The sequence below is a fragment of the Pygocentrus nattereri genome, chromosome 1, assembly GCF_015220715.1.
Source record: "Pygocentrus nattereri isolate fPygNat1 chromosome 1, fPygNat1.pri, whole genome shotgun sequence".
NCBI lineage: Eukaryota > Metazoa > Chordata > Actinopteri > Characiformes > Serrasalmidae > Pygocentrus > Pygocentrus nattereri.
Genome location: NC_051211.1, coordinates 41,078,559 through 41,101,129, shown reverse-complemented (window position 1 = coordinate 41,101,129; position 22,571 = coordinate 41,078,559). Strand labels below are relative to the sequence as shown.

The 22,571-nt window shown below is 38.4% G+C and overlaps 1 protein-coding gene across 4 annotated transcripts in view; it reads left to right on the top strand.

Annotated features, from left to right (window-relative positions):
* Positions 1–22,571, top strand: part of dock4b (dedicator of cytokinesis 4b) — a 164,196-nt gene that overhangs the window by 83,014 nt on the left and 58,611 nt on the right. For all 4 annotated transcript variants that reach the window (XM_017694007.2, XM_017694006.2, XM_017694009.2 and 1 more), the window contains exons 11-18: positions 523–655; positions 1,428–1,516; positions 8,107–8,232; positions 12,716–12,840; positions 13,684–13,846; positions 15,698–15,804; positions 19,533–19,686; positions 21,901–21,998. In XM_017694007.2, the coding sequence (XP_017549496.1) occupies positions 523–655; positions 1,428–1,516; positions 8,107–8,232; positions 12,716–12,840; positions 13,684–13,846; positions 15,698–15,804; positions 19,533–19,686; positions 21,901–21,998 (995 nt within the window). The remainder of the gene's footprint in view (positions 1–522; positions 656–1,427; positions 1,517–8,106; positions 8,233–12,715; positions 12,841–13,683; positions 13,847–15,697; positions 15,805–19,532; positions 19,687–21,900; positions 21,999–22,571) is intronic.

Genomic DNA, 22,571 nt, shown 5'->3' with positions numbered 1-22,571 from the left:
GTTGTAAGTCACTTTGCATTATGCAGCTTAAGTGTAATTTAGTTTCATGTAAGTTTCAAGCAACTGAAGTTTTGCTGAGCAAGGCCAGCCCAGGAGTAACTCATCCACTGGCTTTGATATTACAGAAGCCTGCAATATAGAATTGCTGGCTCTAACAAGTGACTTCAGTAACCAATGATGCCACAGCCATTTGTGGCCAGGGAGTCTCAAGAGACAGCTATACGCCTCACTCTCTAAGTTAGGGAGAAAATTGGGTAAAAAAAATCTATTCATCAGTATTCATCAGTATGTTTTAATATGCTGCAAGGCATATCGCAATTGCATTATGTACTAATATAATCAAAAAGTGGCATTTTGTGAATTCGTGTTGCAGCCCTGGTTTCCATGTAATTATTGCTGCAAATGTCTTGAGTGCCCTTTGGGCATCTGATAATCTTCTCAGAATGATTTGTGTGGGCATGCGCTTGTATATATATATATATATATATATATATATATATATATGTGTGTGTGTTTTTGTAGGCCGTATGGGCGCTGGTGAGAAGAAGAACACGTGCAGTGTACAGTACCGACGTCCGTTTGGCTGTGCAGTGGTCAGTATTGCTGATCTCCTTACTGCTGATTCGAAAGATGACCACCTCCTGAAGGTCTATGCGTGAGTGGCCCGACATTGCTCCTACACACTCCTGCGCTCAAACTAACCCATGCAGCCTTTGCTTCACTGCATGTACTCAGTGTCTGTTGATCTACCCAGAGAAGCTCTGGAGCATAAATTATAATCATAAGTTGTCAAGTGACCTCAAATAGACTTGCTTATGTGGTTTCTGACCATGTGTTACATACGGTTATCTATATAAAGGGACAAAAGTGTGTCACAGAGTAACAGTTCTCTTGAGACTTATGTTTGGTTTGTACCTTAGTCCATTTTTATAGATAGCAATGTGTCATGTGGACTATTTAGGCTTGTGTTGGGAAACACTGTTTTTTCTTTACAGTAGATATTCCAAACTGTGTCCGAAACAGGTTACTGAATGGAGTTTGACCTTTTGTGGATTATTTTCCTACACTAAAAATCCCTTTTTAGTTCAGGCATAGGCTTAATCTGCAACTGGGAAGCTGTTCTCTCTAGCCACTGGGCAGATCTCTGAAAGTACATATATTGAATCCGAAGCCACACGAGACACAGTGACCGCTCCAGGGCATCAAAATTGGTATAGACACATTAATAGCATGACCTACATTGCACTGAAATGGCCAGACAAACCTATTTAATTTTGTCCTCTGTCCACATCACACACACACACACACACACACACACACACACGAGAACACACTTGGTGCCTATTAAGATAATTGTGTATTACAATGTCTATTACACTGTGAATAAATGCAAAGTCATGCTCTTATACTTTTTTTTGGCATTACAGCTGCAACACAGAGAGTGACTGGTACCAAATCCATGACAACATCATTAAGAAAGTGAACTCCAGATATAACCTGTCTGGGTCCAACACAGGTAAGACCAGCAGTAACGTCAAGAACTAACTTTAGACCATTTCTGTTAGTCCATTCAGCATTATATTTTAAAACAAAACTCAGTAACTGCAGTTTTCATATTTGACAAAAATATCAAAAATTGGATATACAAAGATCTTTTTGTGACACAACAACAGGCATGAACTGCAGAGCGAATCTGCTGTCACATCAAGAGCTCTTGCTGAAATATGAATGGTGCTGTTTTAGTGTCTTTCAAGGAGATTTGAGATGGAGAGGCTTGTAGCTAAAATAGGTTAATAAACTTGAAACTTAAAAAAGGTAAATAACTTGCAGGCCGGAAACAGATGGAAATTAATTTAAATCTGTATTTTGGAAAAGTTAATGGTGAGGTAACCATATGATGAAACAGAATATTGTACTAACCCTTTAGTAGTGTTTGTAGCTGCAATTTGTAAATAGTGGAGGACAGTATTATGATACACATATGCTGCTTTGAAGGCTGAATTAGTGTGAATTGTGTAGACGTGAAAAGCTAAAAACATTAAAGTGTAAATTTTCATTGCTGGCGACCAAGACAACCAGCTTTCATTTAGGTTTTGTCTGAAATTGATATAGAAGACATTGATTTCTGTGGACTGTAACCGCTATAAGAGCTTAACAGCCATCTACAATTTACAACACAAGTGGTAATCATTGGGGTCCAAGCACTATGTGTCATTATAGAGCCTGTAGAACACAAATGATGTGCTAAGATACATAACGTTATCTCTATTTATAATTGATGTGGGGCCAGACTTGTGTACCAGATTTGGCACAGATTTGACTTCTTGACCTTGGTATGGTAACAACAGGTTTTTAACAAATGAATCAAAATACTTAGAAGGCAATTTTGGTACTTGTATCTCAAAATCATTCCACAGCAGTTACCCCATTACCTTTTCTCAGAGTGCACCGAAATTCATGTTAAAATCACTGAAATTTTCTAATGGGAACAACGCTACCAGAGGGAACTAATTTCTAAACGTCTCACCTTTTCCACTGCTGATCTTATCCAAATCTGTGTATAGTATTTCTGTGGCTGGGCTCAGATTAATGAAAGAGAAGAGTTTTCAAATAGAGCTTTTTGAATAACTGCTTCACCTGCATCTAAGAAGATAAGCTCCAAAAATCACAACTCCTAGAATTTATAAGCCACTATCAAAAAAAAAAGCCCAGTTATTGACGTGTGGGTGCATGCATAATATAACCTCACCTCTTCCTGCCCCACCTACTCTGATCGGTTGCACCAAGATATCTCATTTTGGTCATTGACAGTCGCTTCATCAAAAGACAGATAACAGACTCTCAGAAAAGACTGAGAGGCACACAGTCAATAGTTTTAAATTTCGATACATTGTTTTTTTTTGATACTGTACTGAAATAGTTGTACTCTTATAGTTTATATTCACAAGCATTGAATGAAAACGTTGCACTCAGTTTTTTTCAAATGGGTTATCAGTCTTGATGGTGCATTTTTTCCATTCCAACTTCTCTGAAAAACGAAATATCACAATACATATGGTATATTTTCAGCTATGACAGTGTTATATTTTTGATATATCACCAAACACTATTTATAAAGCAGTCTTTGCATGGCAAAGCCTTTTCCTGGCAACAGCGTGACAGATGTATGCTATATTAATGTAGGATATATGACATAATGGCCTAGCAGGAAGTGATGCTGCACGCACAGAAGCTTAATTTCGTCTGATTGCTAATTTGTAATGATTTTGAATAGGAGCTTGCCTGAAAGCAGCCTCAGGGTCTAGTCTGCTGATACTAATTAAATCTTTATAGGCTGTGTATGTTCACAGCAGTAGAAAGAAAATAGAAGAAATGCAAAGACGGCTTAAAGGATTCAGTACAGGATCTTTCAGAAAGATCTGCAGCCTCGTGCGATTTCTGCTGTCTCTCGAAAGAACTCATAATCACACATGGCGTCAGAAAAATGACGGATATTGAATAATTGCAAGCAGTGTGAGGGAACACATTAATTACCATGACTGACACAAAGTCATTTACTCAACGGCCTTATCCGCAGTTATGTGCAGCATGCGCCTGACAACGAACAATAACTTGCGCAAGCTTAATGTCCCACAAAATCCCTAATGAAAGATTCCTCCTGAATAAATGAAGATATGATTTCTGCAAATGGGAACTGATGGGTGAGAAATTTCTATGAATTTTTATTAAACGATGGCTGGGGAGAGGCGTTGCGAGAAGATCATATTCTTAGAGTGGAGTGATAAACACTTATCGTCCATTTCAGTGCTGTTAGATTAATCCCCCAACATATTATTACATGCTTGGTTATTATAGCGCTTATGCTGAGGTGGTTAAAGGAACAAGATTATTGGGGCTTATTGACGCTATTAGACAGTGAATTCAAATTGAATTAAGTTTGTACTGCAAATTAGAGGTGAATGATTAAGATGTAGTGCTTTAAATCTGTGCCTGCGTGGCTGCACTGATGTATTTATGTGTCTGGGCACTTAATTATATGTGTGTACATGTGTGTATGAGTGTGGTTTTTAAGTTTTTTCTCTCTAACAGCTCCTATGCGCTGAATCTGGCTGCAGGATTAATGGAGGTTTTTATTAGTCAGTAATTGAATTATTCTCAGACAAGACTCTTCAGAGACTCTCAGAGTGTTTAAACAGCATTTGAAGAACATGAGACTCATGGCCTGATAGGGTCATTGATCAGCCTGAGCACTGGCCATGTCAAGTCACTCTTTCTCATTTGGATTCTCAGAATAAATTAAGACCATTCCTCCAGTGTAGACCAGCATGAATGGCTGCTTTCAGCATGTATTGATTGAGAGTAAGTTAGGAGTGGGCAATATGGCAAAACATTCTGATACTTCAAAACATTGTAGCCATACATGATCTGCATCACAATATTATTTTTCTGAGGTTTGAAAAGTTCAAACAGATAAAAAAGCAAAAGCAGCAGTGCCACATTTAAAAATAGCATTAAAGACATTGAATAAAATTACTTTTTTTCAGTGTTTAATATATTGTACTGTAGGTGTGGGAAACAATATTTTATTGTTATTGTGATAAATAATGTCACAATATGCATTTCTGAGCATATCAAGAATATTGTTGGTACATAAAAAACACAGACCAACTGCCAAGACATTAATTGGATTTAGTGCAGTGTAAGGTGTGAATGACAGTGTTTTTAATGTGGCACTGCTGGGATTCAATAATTGCAGTAGCGTTTTGTGTTAAGGTTACAAAGTTTGCATATTTTGATTCTATTTGATTGAATACAAATTTTGGTGTAATTAATTTAAGTTTATAATTATTAAGTTTATAATTTTTTTAATGGTGCTGATTTCCAAACCAAGAATCCTGGGCTGGAAATCACCAAGGTAACTCCTTCTGTCCCCGAGCCTGTGATTTAGAAAAAGCCCAAAGTAAACTTCAGGAAGCATAGCCCACCTCATTTTCCACATTTAGTTGCTGTGTCTACATATGGCTCGATTTGGACATCCTTATGTCATACATTAACAGCTGTGAAAAGGAAGTGAAACTCCGGGACAAGAACATGCTCCACTGTTGTGGCGATACAAGTGGTGGTTTGGACAAAGTTTGACAGTTTTCCTGTAACTGTAAATGCCGTCAATCAAGCAAGACATGTTTGGTGTCTGAAGTTTGCTTCTGAATTAGGCTAATGTAGCTAACAAGCAATGGAAGTGTAATTAGGACAGTGTGACCTACCTGCCTGTACTACTCACTTTAATATCAAATACCAAACTCAAATCAGCTCCCACATACTAGCAGAAGTATAGATACAGTAAAGCTGTATGTATGCGGTATGCGCTGTGCTCTATAGTTTGGGCGAGGAAGTGTTCAACAGAAAGAGAGGAATTACCAAAGTCAGACACACCTACTGCTCTGCTATTAGCTGTGCTGAGATTTTTGTGTGTTGTGCAAAAGTTGAAAGCATTTCAACCTTAGATGACCCTACATGTGGGCCAGGGCGCATTCAGAAAATCTGCACTTCCCATTGAAAAAAGGCGTTTGAAAGCAGAATGGTGAATTTTCTGCACTCATTGTGAAACCATCTTCATTCATTACAGTTACATTAAGACAAACTGTGTTGGAAAATGAGGGGGAGGTTCTCAGTATAGTTTATACTGACCTGCGTACAGCTCACTGCATCTTAGATAGGGCTTCCAGCTCATGAAGGAGTATAATGACCGCACAGCAGCAGTTCAGTCATTATACCGCCAACCCCTGTACTTTTTATAGTCTGATCAGTACAAAGATAATGTTACCAAAATTGAGTCAAAGCCCAAGACACCTTATCCCAGAAGTATTGGAAAGAGTGCTGTCACTCCAAAGAGCACAGTTCAACTGTTCCACAGCCCAATGCAGGGGGCTTTATACCCCTCTATCTGACACTTGGCATTGAGCTTGGTGACCATAGGCTCGTTCTATTGGCAGCGCTTTTCTGTGGAGATTATATATGCTGGGTGTGTGTACTTGAATACCTGCGTTAGCAGTGGGTGCACCTTAAAGTGACTAAGTTCAGTATTTAAATAAGGTGCCCTGATATTTTTGTTAGCTTATTTGACAACTAGAGATCAGTTGAGCTACGAGCTACTGACAGTGAGGGCTATCTGTTGGCCTCTTCAGTGCACTGAAGTGTAGAGCATCTGGGACGTATTGGGTGGTTTGAGGAGCCAAGCTGAATGCTAATGAACATAACCCCAGCCCTGGCATAGTAAGGAGGCTGGCAGAATGTGTATGTGTGTGTGGGCGCATGTGCTGTGGGACTGAAGCACATGAAAGAGAATGTAGTCATGCCTTGAGCTCAGTGCAATACACCTAACCCAGAGGGAGAAACCACCCCTTACTGATTATTCATAAACCCAGACTTGCTCCACACACTGAAGGGGAAAGCCTCTGTGCTCTAATTGATGAGAAAGTGAAGCTGAACTCTGCTATCATTGCACTGCAGCTGTGCTCATTTGTTTATGTGTGTTTTTTGTCTGCTGTTGCGTTTGCTTTGGGGGTTTATTATAGCAATATTGTAATTGAACGCACTGCTAGTTTGTCGTAGGTTGGATAGAGATTTCTTCATGTTTATTGTAAGAGTGGGCAATATAGCAGAAATATCATTGTGACACTTAAAAACATTTTCACAATATAAGAAATGTATCATGATATTCAAGTTTTTTTTTTAAGCTGACAATATTCACCAAAATGTTTTAGGAAAAAAGGGTATTATGAGTACTGCTATGTTTAATACAGCATTTGCAGCAATAACCTGCTTAAGGAGGGATTTGTGAAAAAAAACTAATACAATAAGATAATCACATGAATAATTAACACCCAAATGTGCAGTTTGTGGAGTGTCTATAATCTGGTTGTTGTTTTCAGTCCCTCCATAATGGAAATCTCTCTATAAAGAAATCTAATATCTGTTTATGATACATGCAGTTTGTTGTTGTTCTAGAAGTACTCATAAAACCTAAAACAATGTAGTGCAGTGTGTTTTAACAAAATCTAACCCCTGACTCAAATACAGTGGCAGCAGCTCTGACCTCAGGTCTGTCAACTGCAGCATATGATATTCAGCAGATAAACAGTAGATGTGCTTTTAAATGTGCAGAGGTGTGCTCTCTGTAGAGGATGTGTTAACTTATTTTTACTTCACATGAATGAAACATCATTTGACCAGGACACCCAAACGTTTGCATTTGACTGTATATAAGAAAATAATGAGATCACACTTTTCTTTAATTATTTAATTAATTTTATTCAGCTAAGACTGACACGAAAGAGTTAAGCCATCTGTGAGAAAACATTTTGATCAAAGTTGGAAAGAGTAAGGTTGTTTCTTAAGTATTTTAAATAAGAGGGGATCTTACTTAGCATGTTTATTTCCTCTGGGATTTACTAATGTGCCGGATTCTTTATAGGTATAATATGGCTATAGCTAAAAACACATCTTATACAGCTTGGTTTGTAAAAGCTGAGTAGAATCAAGTGTATTTGATTGTGGAAAAGCTCCACCATTTAGTATTTAATCCAGCTAGGACTAGTTTAACCACTTAATAGGCCAGGGTTATTACACAATTCTATAACCTAAGAATAGCTCAACCAGTTTGCAATGAAGTCCCTGTAGTTACTGAATAATAAGCCTTAGTATGTCTTAAGTCTGGGATTTTACCATGTATTGTAGAACCATGTAAAAATGAACGTACAGAGGAAATTTGAATAATTATTAGAGTGCTAATTTTGGCAAAAGTCGTTTTTAGCAATTTTGAGTTTTTTAGTGTTTGATGTATTTTGTAAATATTGTTAAAGTTTCCAAACTTACTTTTAACTCCCCAGTTCATACAGTCTATGTGTGGATACTAAGCTGCAAAAACAGCCTGTTTTCATCACAGTTCTGAAGTCACATCTCACTGCTCGTTCAGCTTATAGCAGTTCATCCTACTTATTCGCATTGAAGAAGTAAAGGAAAAAGGGAATGAAGGATGAGGGCCCTTTAAAACTATATGGTTTGGTGTTGGATGTGAGTGTAATAATATACTCATTGTCTCTCCAGGACTTGCAGTGGCTCTCCAGCTACTCCATGGGGACATTGAGCAGCTGCGGAGGGAGTACATGGCCATTTTCACGCGAGGAGTGTCTATCACCAGGAAACTGGGCTTCTCTGATGTCATCATGCCAGGTGATTAAAGCTGAAGTCTTCAGTTTTGGTCCATGCAGTCATAACAATTGTCTGATTACACTACAGTGCACTCTATATTGCTCAATACAGTCTCTCTTCATTTGTGTTTGCACCCACAAGACCCTATGAATTGTGGATGTAACACATTGTGTTTAAGTGCAATTGGGTGAGACATTTGAACTTTTACTGTATTACGTAAAGGCTGAATAAAAATATAGTATAGCAAATCCCATAGCCTTCAAGTAATAAATGACTTTTGTCAGCAGGGCTTGCATACTGAGCTGTAGATTTGTAAAGCACTATTGTGAAGTAGGCAGACAAAGTTCTGAAACTGCATGTACATTAACTTGAGCTAATTAAATTATGAAAAGAGCACATATTTAACATGCACAGTTCTCATAAATAACATATAGAATGAGATTAGCATACTGAAGATAAAAGCATAAAATATGGCCTGTCCAAAATTTATAGCTCTTTTTATATTTTATGTTAATTTTTTCCAATATGTTAAACTACATAAATAGAAATTTGGCCAAATGCAAAAAATATACCCTAAAATGTCATATTTAAAACTACACTATGTGTTATGGTGATCTCTCTGGTGGAATTGTGTAATTGTACACAACATGTGGATGTCGGTTATGCTTGAAACCCCTCCCTCAGCAGATGAATCTGATGTTTGCCGACGCATTAAAAGAGTACAGAGTGTTCATACACCATATTTTAATGTGCCTGTCTCAGGCTTTCTCCATATGGTTGTATCTCCACTGAAAATAAGTGGGCCCTCAGTCTGCTTGCTGTATTTTTAGTGAGTCCCTCCAGGAAGTTTTTGTCAAGATCATACATATGTGTGTCTGTGTGTTATTGTGTGTATGTGTGCTGTACTTCCACTGCTTCTCTGAAACCACTGTCTGCCCCTCATCTTAGGAACATATTCAGTTTTTACTGTAAGGATTTGTCTGTTTCCCCAGCAACAGTTGGTGTGGCGGTAAATTCAGACAGCTCAGTGTAGCTCAGGCAGGACTAACCTCAGTCAGTGAGAGATGTCACACTGAGATGTCCAACTGAGAACACACACTCAGTCCAAGTGTGCGTACACACACACACACACACACACACCCACACACACACACACTTCCTGATCTGTTTGGCTGAGGCAACGGAAGTGTTTTCTGCCATCTCCTGTGCAGATGCTCAGTTGCCTCATTGGTCTGCTTCTCCAAAAGCTATTTATATAAGGCAGTTCCACACTGCCCCGTGCTCTGCTGCCTCCACTAGTCTGCCTCTTTAATCTATGCTGTATGAAACGGTCTGGGCCACCCATGCATGCAGCCTCATGGCCTGTAATTACTGCATTTCAAAGCAGCAGGCCTACAAAAATGCCTCTTCCTCAATAAGATATTACTGCTGTTTGTCTGAACCAGACAGGATCTGACTAGGCTGGTCAGTTAGGCTCAGTCAGGTTTTGACGTAACTTCTCAAATTGTTGGACCCACGAGGCCTCAGCATTCATCCTGTCGAATGTACCCGGCGATGCCACAGTCACCTGTACCCAGGATTCCTGGCTTTGCTCTCTTGGGGTGGGTCAGATGACCCTGCTTCTCCTGCCCTTCACTCAGTGTGAGGCTAGACCATGAGAACGTCTGACACAAATAGTGGTTTTTGTTCTCCTTTAAGTGTGTCTTTTGAGGAAAAAACAAGCCTGAACATTATGAAAATTAGGATGCTGACCCTGCTGCTTCATTGTTGCGTAGGCGAGCTAAGAAGCAAGAAAAAATGCTTAAGCAAGAAAAAATGCTATATAAGAACAAGAGAGATGTGCAGTTATCTATAAACAGAATAATAAAAAAATATGGAATGGAATTACATGTATTTCATGGCATTAAGTGGATTAGGTAGTGAACTGTGTGGACCAGCCTCAGGATAACGTGTGTGCTGATTGTGTTGGTCAGTTTGCTAAGTGAGACAGCTTTTGCACAGTAAATGTTAATGGTAGTGTAGCATTTAAACATTGGCATGCCACCAAATGTATATAGCAATACAATAAAACATCTCATTTCTGTTTTTTTTTTCCTTTTCTCTCATTAAACAGTACAGTGCATACAGTGATATCACACGAAACAGATGAATATTCACGTTCAGACTAAAATTCCAGGCCAGATTAAAGCTCTTCTCGCTGTTCTTTTATGCTGCTGCTGAAGAGCTGCAGTTAGGTAGCAGTGGGCTAAAAGACCTTCAGCATGCTTTCATGCTTTCACCTTGTTTCTTTGTGCAGACACAGTGCTTGTGCAGCATTTTCGGTGTGTGTTTAGGTGTGGATGGGTGATGAGAACAGTTGAAGGTGTGATAACAGAGGCCCTCTTCCTGTCTGTAAGAATGAATGTGTGTGTGTGCTGAGGAAGTATGAGGTCCAAGTATTGAGACACACACACACAAACCACAAAGACCTACAAGTACTCCACCAAGTTCTGTGAACAGGTGCATCCTAAGCCTCACTGCAGAGTATGACAGAATACACGAAGTATAGCACATGTGGAAGCATCTTGTGGAAGTTGGTCATAGTTTTGCTGCTCTGAAACTGCACTGATGTGTTTGTTACACTCCCTGTGAAAAATCATGTTTCTGTAGTCTGTGTTACTTTTCTGACAAGTTCTCTTTTAAAGGGCAACTCCACCAATTCTCAAATTCTACATCTACGATGAAATAGTGAAGACTTTGACAAAATCAGTCACAGTGGTTTTATGTGAATTGCTCTGTTCTAGACAAACTAACCAAGCCAGATTTATTCACAGCAGTGGTCATAGAAACCAGATGAGTTCATAGGGGAATTTCATCTATCCATCCATCCATTTTCCAAGCCGTTTCTCCGTCAGGGTCGCGGGGGGTGCTGGAGCCTATCCCAGCAGTCTTTGGGCGGAAGGCAGGATACACCCTGGACAGGTTGCCAGTCAATCGCAGGGCAGACAGACAGACACAGACAGTCACTCACACACAGGGGCAATGTAGCACATCCAATTGGCCTGACTGCATGTCTTTGGACTGTGGGAGGAAACTGGGGAACCCGGAGGAAACCCACGCAGACACAGGGAGAACATGCAAACTCCACACAGAGAGGACCCTGGTCGCCAGGCCGGGGAATCGAACCCAGGCCCTCCTTGCTGTGAGGCCACAGCGCTACCCACCACGCTACCGTGCCGCCCTGGAATTTCATCTATTTTTTCAAAATTTCTGCATAATTCTGTGAAATGTCAGCTGTCACTGAGAGCAGTTTGTTGCAGAATGCTCTGCTTTAGAGAAACTTACTGGCTTACAGTGTTTACAGCAGAAAATAGCCATTATATTTACTGTCTAAAACCAATTCCCACAGAGCATACATCCTAACAATTATACAGAAATTAAAAAAAAAATCTGAGGAATTCTTCTTTAATAACTCTTAAAACTACATCACTAAAAGAAAACTTACATTCAAAGGTTATGAATATGTTGCCTGATGTCTGATACATTGTTTTACAAAGGTATGGAGAAGTTTTGGGCTAAAAGGTATTTTTTAACCTTATAACATACTACGGCTTATTATTCATTAACAACAGGGACTTCAGTGCAAACTAATGCAGCTTTTGTTGTAGAACTGGGTAGTAAAACATGACTTGGTAAGGGGTTAAAATCCAGTCATTGTGGAATGCTACATGCAAAGTGTTGGAAAACAAAAGGTACCACTATTTCACCATTATTGATTAAGTATTACAAATTTACCATTACCCCTGGTTCCTGTCACCACCGTTATAAAGGGTGAAAAATAAAAATATACATTTTTAAGAGTTGGTGGAATTCCCCTTTAGGCCTAACCCTTTAAACAGTTGTGTTCTGTCCAGACTCTCAGAACTACATAACTTACATATTTCAGAGCAGGTACTGAATAATTTACAGCAGTTATGAGGTAGTAACCATTCATTAATAATAGAATAATAAGCCTAGGTTTTATGAGGTTAACAGAACTCACTGAATGTAGATGAGTTGTACTAAAAGTTTTGTGAACCCAGTGGATTTCTTGATGAATGGGTCCTAAAATGTGATATGATCTTTAGGTGAGCCATAATGATAAATGTGTGTACATTACACTCTATATTACAGTGCTGTCTTTACTGAATAAATATTCATATTTTCAAAGCCAGGAATCTAGTTAATTCCAAGTAGTACATTTATATACATCTCTAATATATTCTCCCTCTCATATGAAAACCTTTTTTTTATTTGTACATGATTTGAAAACATCTGCTGCATTTTATTTTGTTCAGAAAACTAATAAAGAATGAAATAATCGTTTATTTCTTCCATATATAATGTTACAATTTTGGAAATATAACTTTTTTTGTGATAGTGACAATGTGTGAAAATGCATTTTAGTTTGTATTTAATTTCCCTTCATATTCTACCAGCAATGTTTGCATCCTGTACTAACTATGATTTGGTTGGTTTCTCCTAGGGGAGATGAGGAATGATCTGTACATCACCCTTGAGAAAGGAGAGTTTGAGAAGGGAGGGAAGACTGTGGCCAGAAATGTGGAGATCACCGTATATGCACTGGATGTGGACGGACAGATTCTCAGGGTAAATAACATTCCTGGGTTATTATTATTATTATTATTATTATTATTATAGGTTTTACTAAGTATTGTCCAAAATCTCTTTTGCACCGCTGAGATGGATTATGTTGTTGTAGTTAAGTGAAACTAGGCAGCTTGGAAACAACAAAATAATTGCCACCCTGCTAATGTTATCTTGATTACACATCAAAAAACACTATTCCCAGTCTATCACTTATTCAGAACAAATCATCTGAAAGTGATGAAGTTGTCCAAATGTCTGTAGTCTGACAGAATCTGAGCTATACACCATATGCTCAACAACAATAAACAAGATTTTTGGCAGCTGTCTGTGAGGCTTATTCAAGCTCGCAGCAACGCATTTGTGAGTGGAGCATGGGTAGGTCAATTAAAACTAATGCTCAGTCAACATTTTAATTCTACAATGAGTCTTAAAAGGAGTAACTGCATGCTTTTGGCTAGCAGTGACCTGAACTGCCCTAGCTAATGTGAGGGCACTAAATTGTATTTTGTTGGTACAGAATGTACCAGTGTAGAAACATAATGTGAGTGCGTTCTGAGTCAGGGCTGTTTTTGAAGGCACACAATACAAAAAATCATTTAACTCTGTGTCAGTGCAGCTAATCTGAGCAGGCTTGATGTGCTTATTTTGTTCTGCCTCATACTTGTGAAACCACATGCAGATTGAGCTGTTGATGGCTTGTGGTTTCCCTGCTTGTGTGGACAAATTGAACATAAGTGCTGATGGGCAGCTTGCTACACGTTGACCTGCCTACTCTCTGTGTGTGTGTATGCATCTAAATGTGTGGCTGTGTGTGTGTGTGTGCATGTGCGCGTTGCTCTACAGGGCTTTGTAGCTGCGGGTTCAGGCGAACCAGGTGCAGATGAGTATCACTCATTCGTGCTGTACCACAACAACAGCCCACGCTGGACCGAGCAGATCAAGCTACCCATCCCAGTGGACATGTTCCGCGGATCACATGTCCGCTTTGAGTTCCGCCACTGCTCCAGTAAGAAGGCCTGACGCTGTTTTACTAGCAGTGTTAGTCTCTGATCTCACACTTGATTAGGTTATGGTTCTTTAAAAAACATGAAACCTCAGCTTTTACCGTGGTGTCTGGATTGATTACTGATTGGGGAGCTGGAGCCTATCCCAGCGGTCATTATACTTAGTTTTTGAGGCTTTTAGTTGCCTTCTTGAGTGGAAATGGGTGGTCTCTGAGTTTGCGTAGTACTGCATATGAGTATAACATTCCTGTGTGCATCACACACTTCAACATATTTCAGAAAGCCTATCTGTAGCAACTTGGCCATTTCTTTGTAGGAAAGCACTGTCTTCCTCTCTAGCTCTAAGGCGTACAGGGAAGCATGCCTAAATTACATTATTCAATTTGCTTCACATGAATGACAGTGTAAGATCCACAGCACGGCTCTCCAGGGACTGTATGTCTCTAGTAGGCCCTTAATTTGGACATGGGAGTAATGATGAAGCTAAAAGGAAAGCCTGTAATCTTAGTCTAGATCTCAGACAAACATGACAAATAGTACCTAGACCCCTCTTCTAATTACTGAATTTAGCTACTTTAAGCTATTATTTTGCTGACTCAAATGTTCAGTTGCATACACAGAGTGTATAATGTTCATTGAAAAAATGAATGGGACGATCTGGAAATGAGCCTAAGGTCACCATGCCCCATGCCAAGCCTCAGCTACCAAGGTATAAACACCCAAGATCTGGGCTGTGGAGCAGTGGAACAGTGTTCTTTAGTGTGATTAATCTGCATCCAATCCCTATGAGAGGAGTTGGAGTGGAGTTTTTGATCTAATCATCCAGCACCAGCCCCTGACCTTACTAATGTTCTTGTATCTAAATGCAATCAAATCCTCATAGCAATGTTCCAAATTCTGTTGAAAAGCCTTCTTGGGAGAGTAGAAGGAGAGTAAATCCCCTTTTAATACAGTTGATTTCAGAAGAATGTTGGATGAGCAGGTGTATATGAAATTTTAGACAAACGTTTAAGGTTGAACATTTAATCAATTATATAAATTATATTAAAATTGCAATTTGAAGAATTGCTTTTTTAAATGCCAAGAGCTGTACTCTTAACTATAATAGGAAAGTTAGTGAACAAACATTTAAGTTAGCTTGACAAAGCTGTTGGAATTGCACATAGTTGCCAAGGTGTTGTGAGGCCATTGCTATGGCGGCCCAGGTGGTTGCTATGGTGTTTGTTGAGCCAACGTAATGATATCCTACAGTATTGAAAGTTGTTTTAGGCTTGAAGTTAGGACTCTGGCATGCTACATTCAGAGTTCAAGCCTCAGACCTATAAAATAGATACCTTTGAGCTCAATTTATAGAAAATAATCACATTATGATATTGGTCAGAAAAATTGCAATTAAACCTAATGTAGTGTAACTGAATTTGGATATGACAAAATTTCAAATAAGTGTTTTATCAGGCTCAATATTATATTTCCATTCTTGCTGTCCTTAGTCTTTTAATAGTATGTAAAGGCAGTAAGGCAGACACACATAATATCAAACAGTTAGTGTTCCACACTCCATTTTCACTGTTCAGTCATTATTTCAGTTGTATACACAACAGTATTGGCGGTTCACAACTCTGTCGTTTTCCTCTTTGTTCTGAGACTATAGAGAGATGTTGCTGGAGCTTTGTCTAGCAAATCAGTGTTTTCACTTATTAAAACAACAGAAGCAATATATTAGCAATATATCATACAGTTTCTAATACAAAATTTGCATATGGTATTAAACATGCAGCAGTGTAGGAGGAGAATGATGTCAATAACTTTGAATATAACATAGCAACATAATGTGATTTATGTGTGTTTTCCAGCAAAAGACAAAGGGGAGAAGAAGCTGTTCGGCTTCTCCTTTGTTCCCCTGATGCAGGAAGATGGGCGGACACTGCCTGATGGCACCCATGAGCTTATTGTCCATAAGGTACTTTCTGTCAGTGTCTCACATTCATAGTATTCCTAATATGTGCTTATTATTAATGTTATTGCAGGTATATTGATACATATTTCAATATACTGTGCAATATATCAAAAACTCATTGTGAGATGGTTGAAGATGACAATGTATTATTTAGCCAAAAATTAACATTAAGTTTTTCTGCTATGCAAAGGGTTATTGTATTACCCACTACACTGTACCAACCACTTCAACTGCTTAAATGGCAGCCCAAGTATTGTTGTGGCAGCATGTTAGTTCTACTTTTCATTTCTGTAAAATGCAATTCAATGATCAGAAGGCCTAAAAACAGAGGATCGAAGTGCGTTTTCAATACGTAATCATGTTTAACAGAACAGCATAAAATGTGACTCATCCCTTCAGGCAAAGTGGTTTATTGTTCTGTTTACTAAATTAAAGCAAAGCTAGCTGATAAACATAATGACTTCAGTTCTAGTATCTTTTACTCAACACATTGAGTTTTTGCCATGGATGCAGTTCAATAAGATGCTCACATGATACAGTCGTGCAGCCGTGTCAGGTGAGCTTGATTTTACATAGTTTACCGGAAATCATGTTTTTAGATAAGGTTAGAATGATGTTTGCATGTGTTTGATATAGAATATGTTAAAGTGATGTAATGGTACGTATTGTCAGACTAACTGATAAACAGCAAGATTAATAACCAACTATTTTTTATTATTGATGTTATTTGATGTAATCAAATTTTGCAAATGTATTAGAAATTTTATTTACATATCACAACCTTCTCAGTATCAGTATTGCAAAACCATAATGTACACACACATAGACATTTTCTAAGCCACTTACCCTTCTTGGGTGTGGAGGATGCTGGAGGTCATAAGGTTCAATAAATCTCCCTCCAATGATTTTTATGTCCTTTATTTTTTTCATGTATCTTATACTAGCAGACAATGAAAAAACATATTCAGACATTGTTTTATGCTAACATGCAAAGGCAAATAACTACGTCATTTTAGCTTAAGAAGTATCCCACAGGCGCGCTCAGTTTTAAAAGCTATGTACGTCCCATTTTGGGTGTAGCGCTCAGTAACTGAAGACTGGAAAATGATTCTGGATTAACAGGCTGAATATGCAGAACCTGAAAGACACGCACAAACATGAACACACTGTTCTGTTGCTGTTTGTCCTCAGGCTTTCCCTGTGGTTGTGCTTGATCACATGCCACAAGTATTCATTGGAGCCACCTCATTAAAGGGCTCTCATTGCAGGTCCAAACAATCTGCAGTCAGTTCTATGAAACATCAACCACAGAATAAACCACTACATCATTTTAGTGGACCCATACATCGAAGAAATGAAAGAAACAAATCTACTCGCTTCCTTTAAATGAAGGCACATCTGTCATTTCTAGCTTTGACCACATCCTCTTATTATTTAGGTATTTGGGCTTGAGCTTCAGTGGAAAGGCTTAGGATACATGCACATGAAAACGTAACAATATTTGCTTGGCCTATTTACAACACACTGAAATAGGGCAGTCTACTAACCTTAGCCACTCACAAGGCATGGTGTTTGTGAACGCAGCACAGACTAAAGCTACTGCATGTGATACAGACCAAAAAATCAATTTCATGATTTTTTTTTACCCTATTTTCTCCTCAGTTTAGTCATGGCTAATTCATACTTGCATAAGTCTTCCCCATGATGATGCTAATAAGCTGAGAGGACGTTGGCTAGCACATGCTGCCTCCGAAACACTGTGAAGCACCACATGTTTTCCAACTGCCACTAATGCGCTGTAATTGGACAGCTCAGTGTACGCGAGGAAGAGCACTGGATTTATTAACATACTGTGCCATCACAAGCTCCTTTTTGGCATTAAGAAGTGACTGTAATTGTTCTCTAAATAGGCACAGCTATCTTTTAGCACCTATAAAATCAATAGGTCAGTCACTTCTCTCTTACACTTTGGCTTCATTGACTCAATCACAGTTCAGCTCATCCCCTCCTTCCAAAAAAATAAAATAAATAAATAAATAAATAATTTCAAAGCAGAATGTAAAAGATAAAATACTTGGTCATTATTCCGACTTACTAAGTTAAAATTTTGAGAAAACAAGTAATTGTTTCTGCTGATGACTCAGTTTGCATTTGACCCAAACACTTGCTTATATTGTGCTGGTTATATATTATGAAGTTGTGCTGTGTTCATTTGCACGGAAGGTCTTTGTAGATAACCCACTAAATTGTTGGTAATTAGCGCCAATTTTAGTACATCTGCGTGTAACTGCCAGTTCTGTTACGTCAGCTAACAGGTGCCTGCATTGGCTAGGGTCGCTCTGAGTGATGGGGGGTAAAGGAAGAGTCATCCAGAGAGAGCTGGCCAATTAATGCTGTTTTGGACTCCCCATCACGCATGGCTGTAACATTGACGGAGATCAAACCCACAATCTCCTAACGATTTTGTGCCACTCAGAGGCCCCTAATATCACCATAATTTAAGGAAATTATACGTTACTGTTCTTCAAAATAAATGTCCTAATTAGACATCAGTGTGTGAATTCCTGTCAGGACTGACCCATCTGTGGTGCCATTAAAATTTAAGAAAATGTACAAATATTAAATCTGCTCATTTTGGTCTTGTACTGTTGTAATCCGTTTGTTTTATATTGCATCTATTTTATTTTCAGTTACTCTCAGCAGTCTGCTGTATTTTCATAACGCTATCAACAACTGCAATTTACCTCTGGTATCATGGGCCTTGGTTCCTTGAGAAAACATTCATGCATCTTGCTCAGGGAAGATTGTCATGGCGTTGTCATGGCGTTGTTCTAGCACAGCACCCACTTTATTCTGTGCTGCACTGTTAACCTTTGTATGTGCATGATCTATGATGCATGATTGTGAGCACATTTTTTGCTTGCAGATGTCACATTTTGTTTTATCAGGATAAATGCTTTGATGTAAAGTGAGGTGTTAGTATTTGCAGAGGAGGTTTTAAAACTGCTGACCACATTTTGTGTCCTTGTTTTACTAATAGCCTGTAGATAATGAGGTGTTGCCTGCATGGTGCAGTGGTCTTCTGTTTATTCACAAAATAAATTAGCTTTTCATTTAACTTGAGCTAAACATCTTAAAGAAGAACAAAAACACAGAAATCAGTTGTCACTGGGAAGCTACAGAACAGTGTTTCCCAACTTATGTAGCCCCACAGTTCTTTAAATATGGCCCAAGTGCCTCCTCATCCACACCAAACCACATCAGTATGGTCCAAAATGTGTTCAATAATTGATATTAAATTGCTCATTATTGATCTTTTAATAATATCATTAAACTGAGTATTGCAGTATTTGTTTCCTGACTACAGTTATGCGTTGTCATAGTGATATTGTGATCATCTCCAGGACCTGGCTTATAACTCACTCACTCATTTTTAGCATGCTAAATATGAAGAGCTGTTTGCATTTAATTAGGTTTTGAATTAGCTTTGCATCAATGACACTTTTTTTTGGTATCAGGCAGTAATTTCTATTATGTGTAAAAAAAAAAAAAAAAAAAAAAATATATATATATATATATATATATATATATATATATATATATATATATATAGACATACCTTTCCCTACTAAGTGCTCGATTTGGGAATCACTGATATGATAACTGAAGGATAGTGTTCTGTGTACTTGTGCTGCTCTGAAATGCTGATGTCTCTGTTGTGTGTTTTCCAGTGTGAGGAGAATACTAACCTTCAGGACTATGCTCGCTACCTCAAACTGCCATTCTCCAAAGCCCACCTACCAGGCAACAACCAAGCTGTGAAAGGCACCAAGGAGTCATTCTGGATCACCTCCTTCCTCTGCTCCACCAAACTCACTCAGAACGGTACACTCTTTGTCTTATGTCTCTCTGTGTGATTTGTGTGTGTGCAAATCTATTGTGTTCCTACCTTGTGTCTTGCCAAATCAGAAACATTTTTCATGTATGTACACTTCATAGGCTTACTGTTGTCCTCTTGTACTGCACAGTTTATCAGCCCACCTCTACACAAAACATTAATAGAAATGGTCTTTCCAGTGTTTCAGTGATACATCATGGTAGTGTATTGAACTGATAGAAGTGTAGCACTCTTATGGGTATTTTTACATACCTCATTGCTGAGTTGGAATATCTCACCACTCATAAATATCCTGCCAGCTGTATTCCTGTGGTCAGAACCTGGCCATTAATGAACAGCTACTGGACGACTAACACATATTGTGCATGTAAAAAGTTAATCTATCCACTAACCATACATGTACAACACAAACCAACAACAGAGGTGTCCAAAAAGATAAGTGTACACAAAAAGCACAACAGTTCTGTGCATGCAAACAGGGTGTCTGCAGCTCCGTAAAGGTAATTTCACCAATTAAAAGCTCCTATAAGTAAATTTAAAATTGCAGTTTTATGATGCTGTAGAGCCTTATAAGGCTTGAAATTTTGGTCTGAATCTGAACACAGAATTTTCTGTCAAAGCCTGACCTGGACTGATCTTCAGCACCAAGATTTGAATCTGAACCCAACCTGAGCTTGAAAAAATGTGTCCAAACCTGTTTTGAATCTGAAGCTGACCTGAGTAAAACTGACTGGAACCTGCTGATCATTACCCCCAAATATTAATTACAAAATTATGAATTTATGATTGAATTTATTCAGCGAGCAGTGCTTTTGAACAATAACACTATTTTTAGTCTGAATAAAGTTTCCAGAAGACACTGTTCTGTGCAGTGTTGATGTAGCAGTCTTCATCCTAAAGCTTTATTTCTTCTTACATAAAGAAAAGGTATTGCAATATATTAATACATCATATTACATGTAACTTATTGAACACAGGGCTAAAAGATGTAGTCTGTATCAAATTCATATTTTAAAGGAATTTTTAAAGCACCAGAGCTGCAATTTTATTTACAGGCTACATTATCAACATTGTTATCATTGAACTCAGTGACATTTAACTCAATAACATGGAGCTTGTGAACTGTCTGTATTGATACAAGACAGAGGAAATTAAACACCTGTTTGCTATGTACATGACAAACACAGCCACTAACTAATTGGCAGCATGAAACACTACATTCAGCTTTCAAACCTCAGCCTCAGAAAAAATAGATAAAAAAACATGTCAGGATCTTAATCGCAGTTTAAATTGCAGCCATGACATTGGTCTGAAAAAACATTTAGATGATAAATAATTTAGTTAAGTTAGTTTCTCCAAATCATTGAGCCCTATATGAACATGTAATGTAAGTGATAGTTTTTACCAAGTAAATTCAGTTTTAACATCCTTTTTGTTACACTCAGCTGTACCCTTGTGATTAGATTCTTTGTGCTTTCCTGTGTATCCATTTTCACACCAGTGTGCACCTTGTGGACGTTGGGGCTAAATTTACAAGTGGGTGGCTCCAGCATGCTAGATCAGAAAAATGATTTAAAGCAAATAAATTAAAGAGGAAGAATAAAGAAAGGAGAAAAACTTGCCCATCCTAAGATCGACACATATTTGAGTTAAGATGTCGAAACCAAATTTGAGCTGTTAGTGAAGACAAATGGGCAAATATTTAGGAAAGACAGGTACAATTTGACTTCATATCACTTCGCACACACACTGCGTAACATGAGATGACTCACACTATTCAGCAGTGTGCACCAAACTAACATTACCTGCTGTTGAATTGTGTGAAATAGCACTAAAAGTCTTAAAAGACATTATAGTGAGGTTGCCTGCAGCCTGTGCTGGAGGGTGTTTCTGATGAATTGTCCAGTTAGTGTAGATACAAGTTAGATATACCTAATAAACTAGCGCTCTATATAAGGATCAGAAAACTGTAAAACTGCTGTTGAAAGGATCAGTAATGAACAATATCACACACTGTGACAGGACTTTTTTTTTTTTTTTTACTAATGACATATGAAATACTGCAGTTTTTTCACTCAAGATTTTTTTATGACCATAAACTGGACTAACACTGTTATGTAAAGAGATAATGTAGGCTGCTTACGACATATGTGCAGGAGGATTCTGCTTTTTAACCTTATTGCACTGGTTGCACTCTGCAGGTGATATGCTGGACTTGCTGAAGTGGAGAGCCCACCCAGAGAGGATCGGTGACAGCTTGAGCAAACTGAAAGAGATCGATGGCTCTGAGATAGTCAAGGTAGAATACGCTGCACCCAGTTTGTCCGTCGGCTAATAATCTGTCCTTTTTTATTAGTCCATTTACTTTTTACATACATTATTGTGTAAAAATCTTAGGACATCTGATAAAATGATATGTAAACCTATCAATCCAGCCAGAAAGAAACTAAAAGTAAGTACATTGTGATCTGTTGTCTGCCTAGCTTTGCTATTTTCAAACTCTCTACAAGGAAGCCCAGTATTTACAGTTACCATCTAATTTGTGCTTCAGCTAAAAATCACAGGTTTTAGTTCATATCCAAGCAAACCCTGGTTTATTTCACTTCTGGTGGGAATGCAGTTTTATGATGGTCTGTGTCGTCCCACCACAAGTTGTCTCCTCAATTTAGTCGTATCCAATTCCACCCACTAGGTAGGACTCCCCCAAGCACACAATACCCCAAGCACTAAGAGGGTGAACACAAGTGTCCTCTGAGACCTGTGAAGCACCACTGCATCTTTTTGAACTGCCGCTAGGAGGAAAGTGTGAACCACTAGATCTGTTACATTAGCTAACAGACGCTGCCTGCACTGACTAGCATTGCGCTGAGTG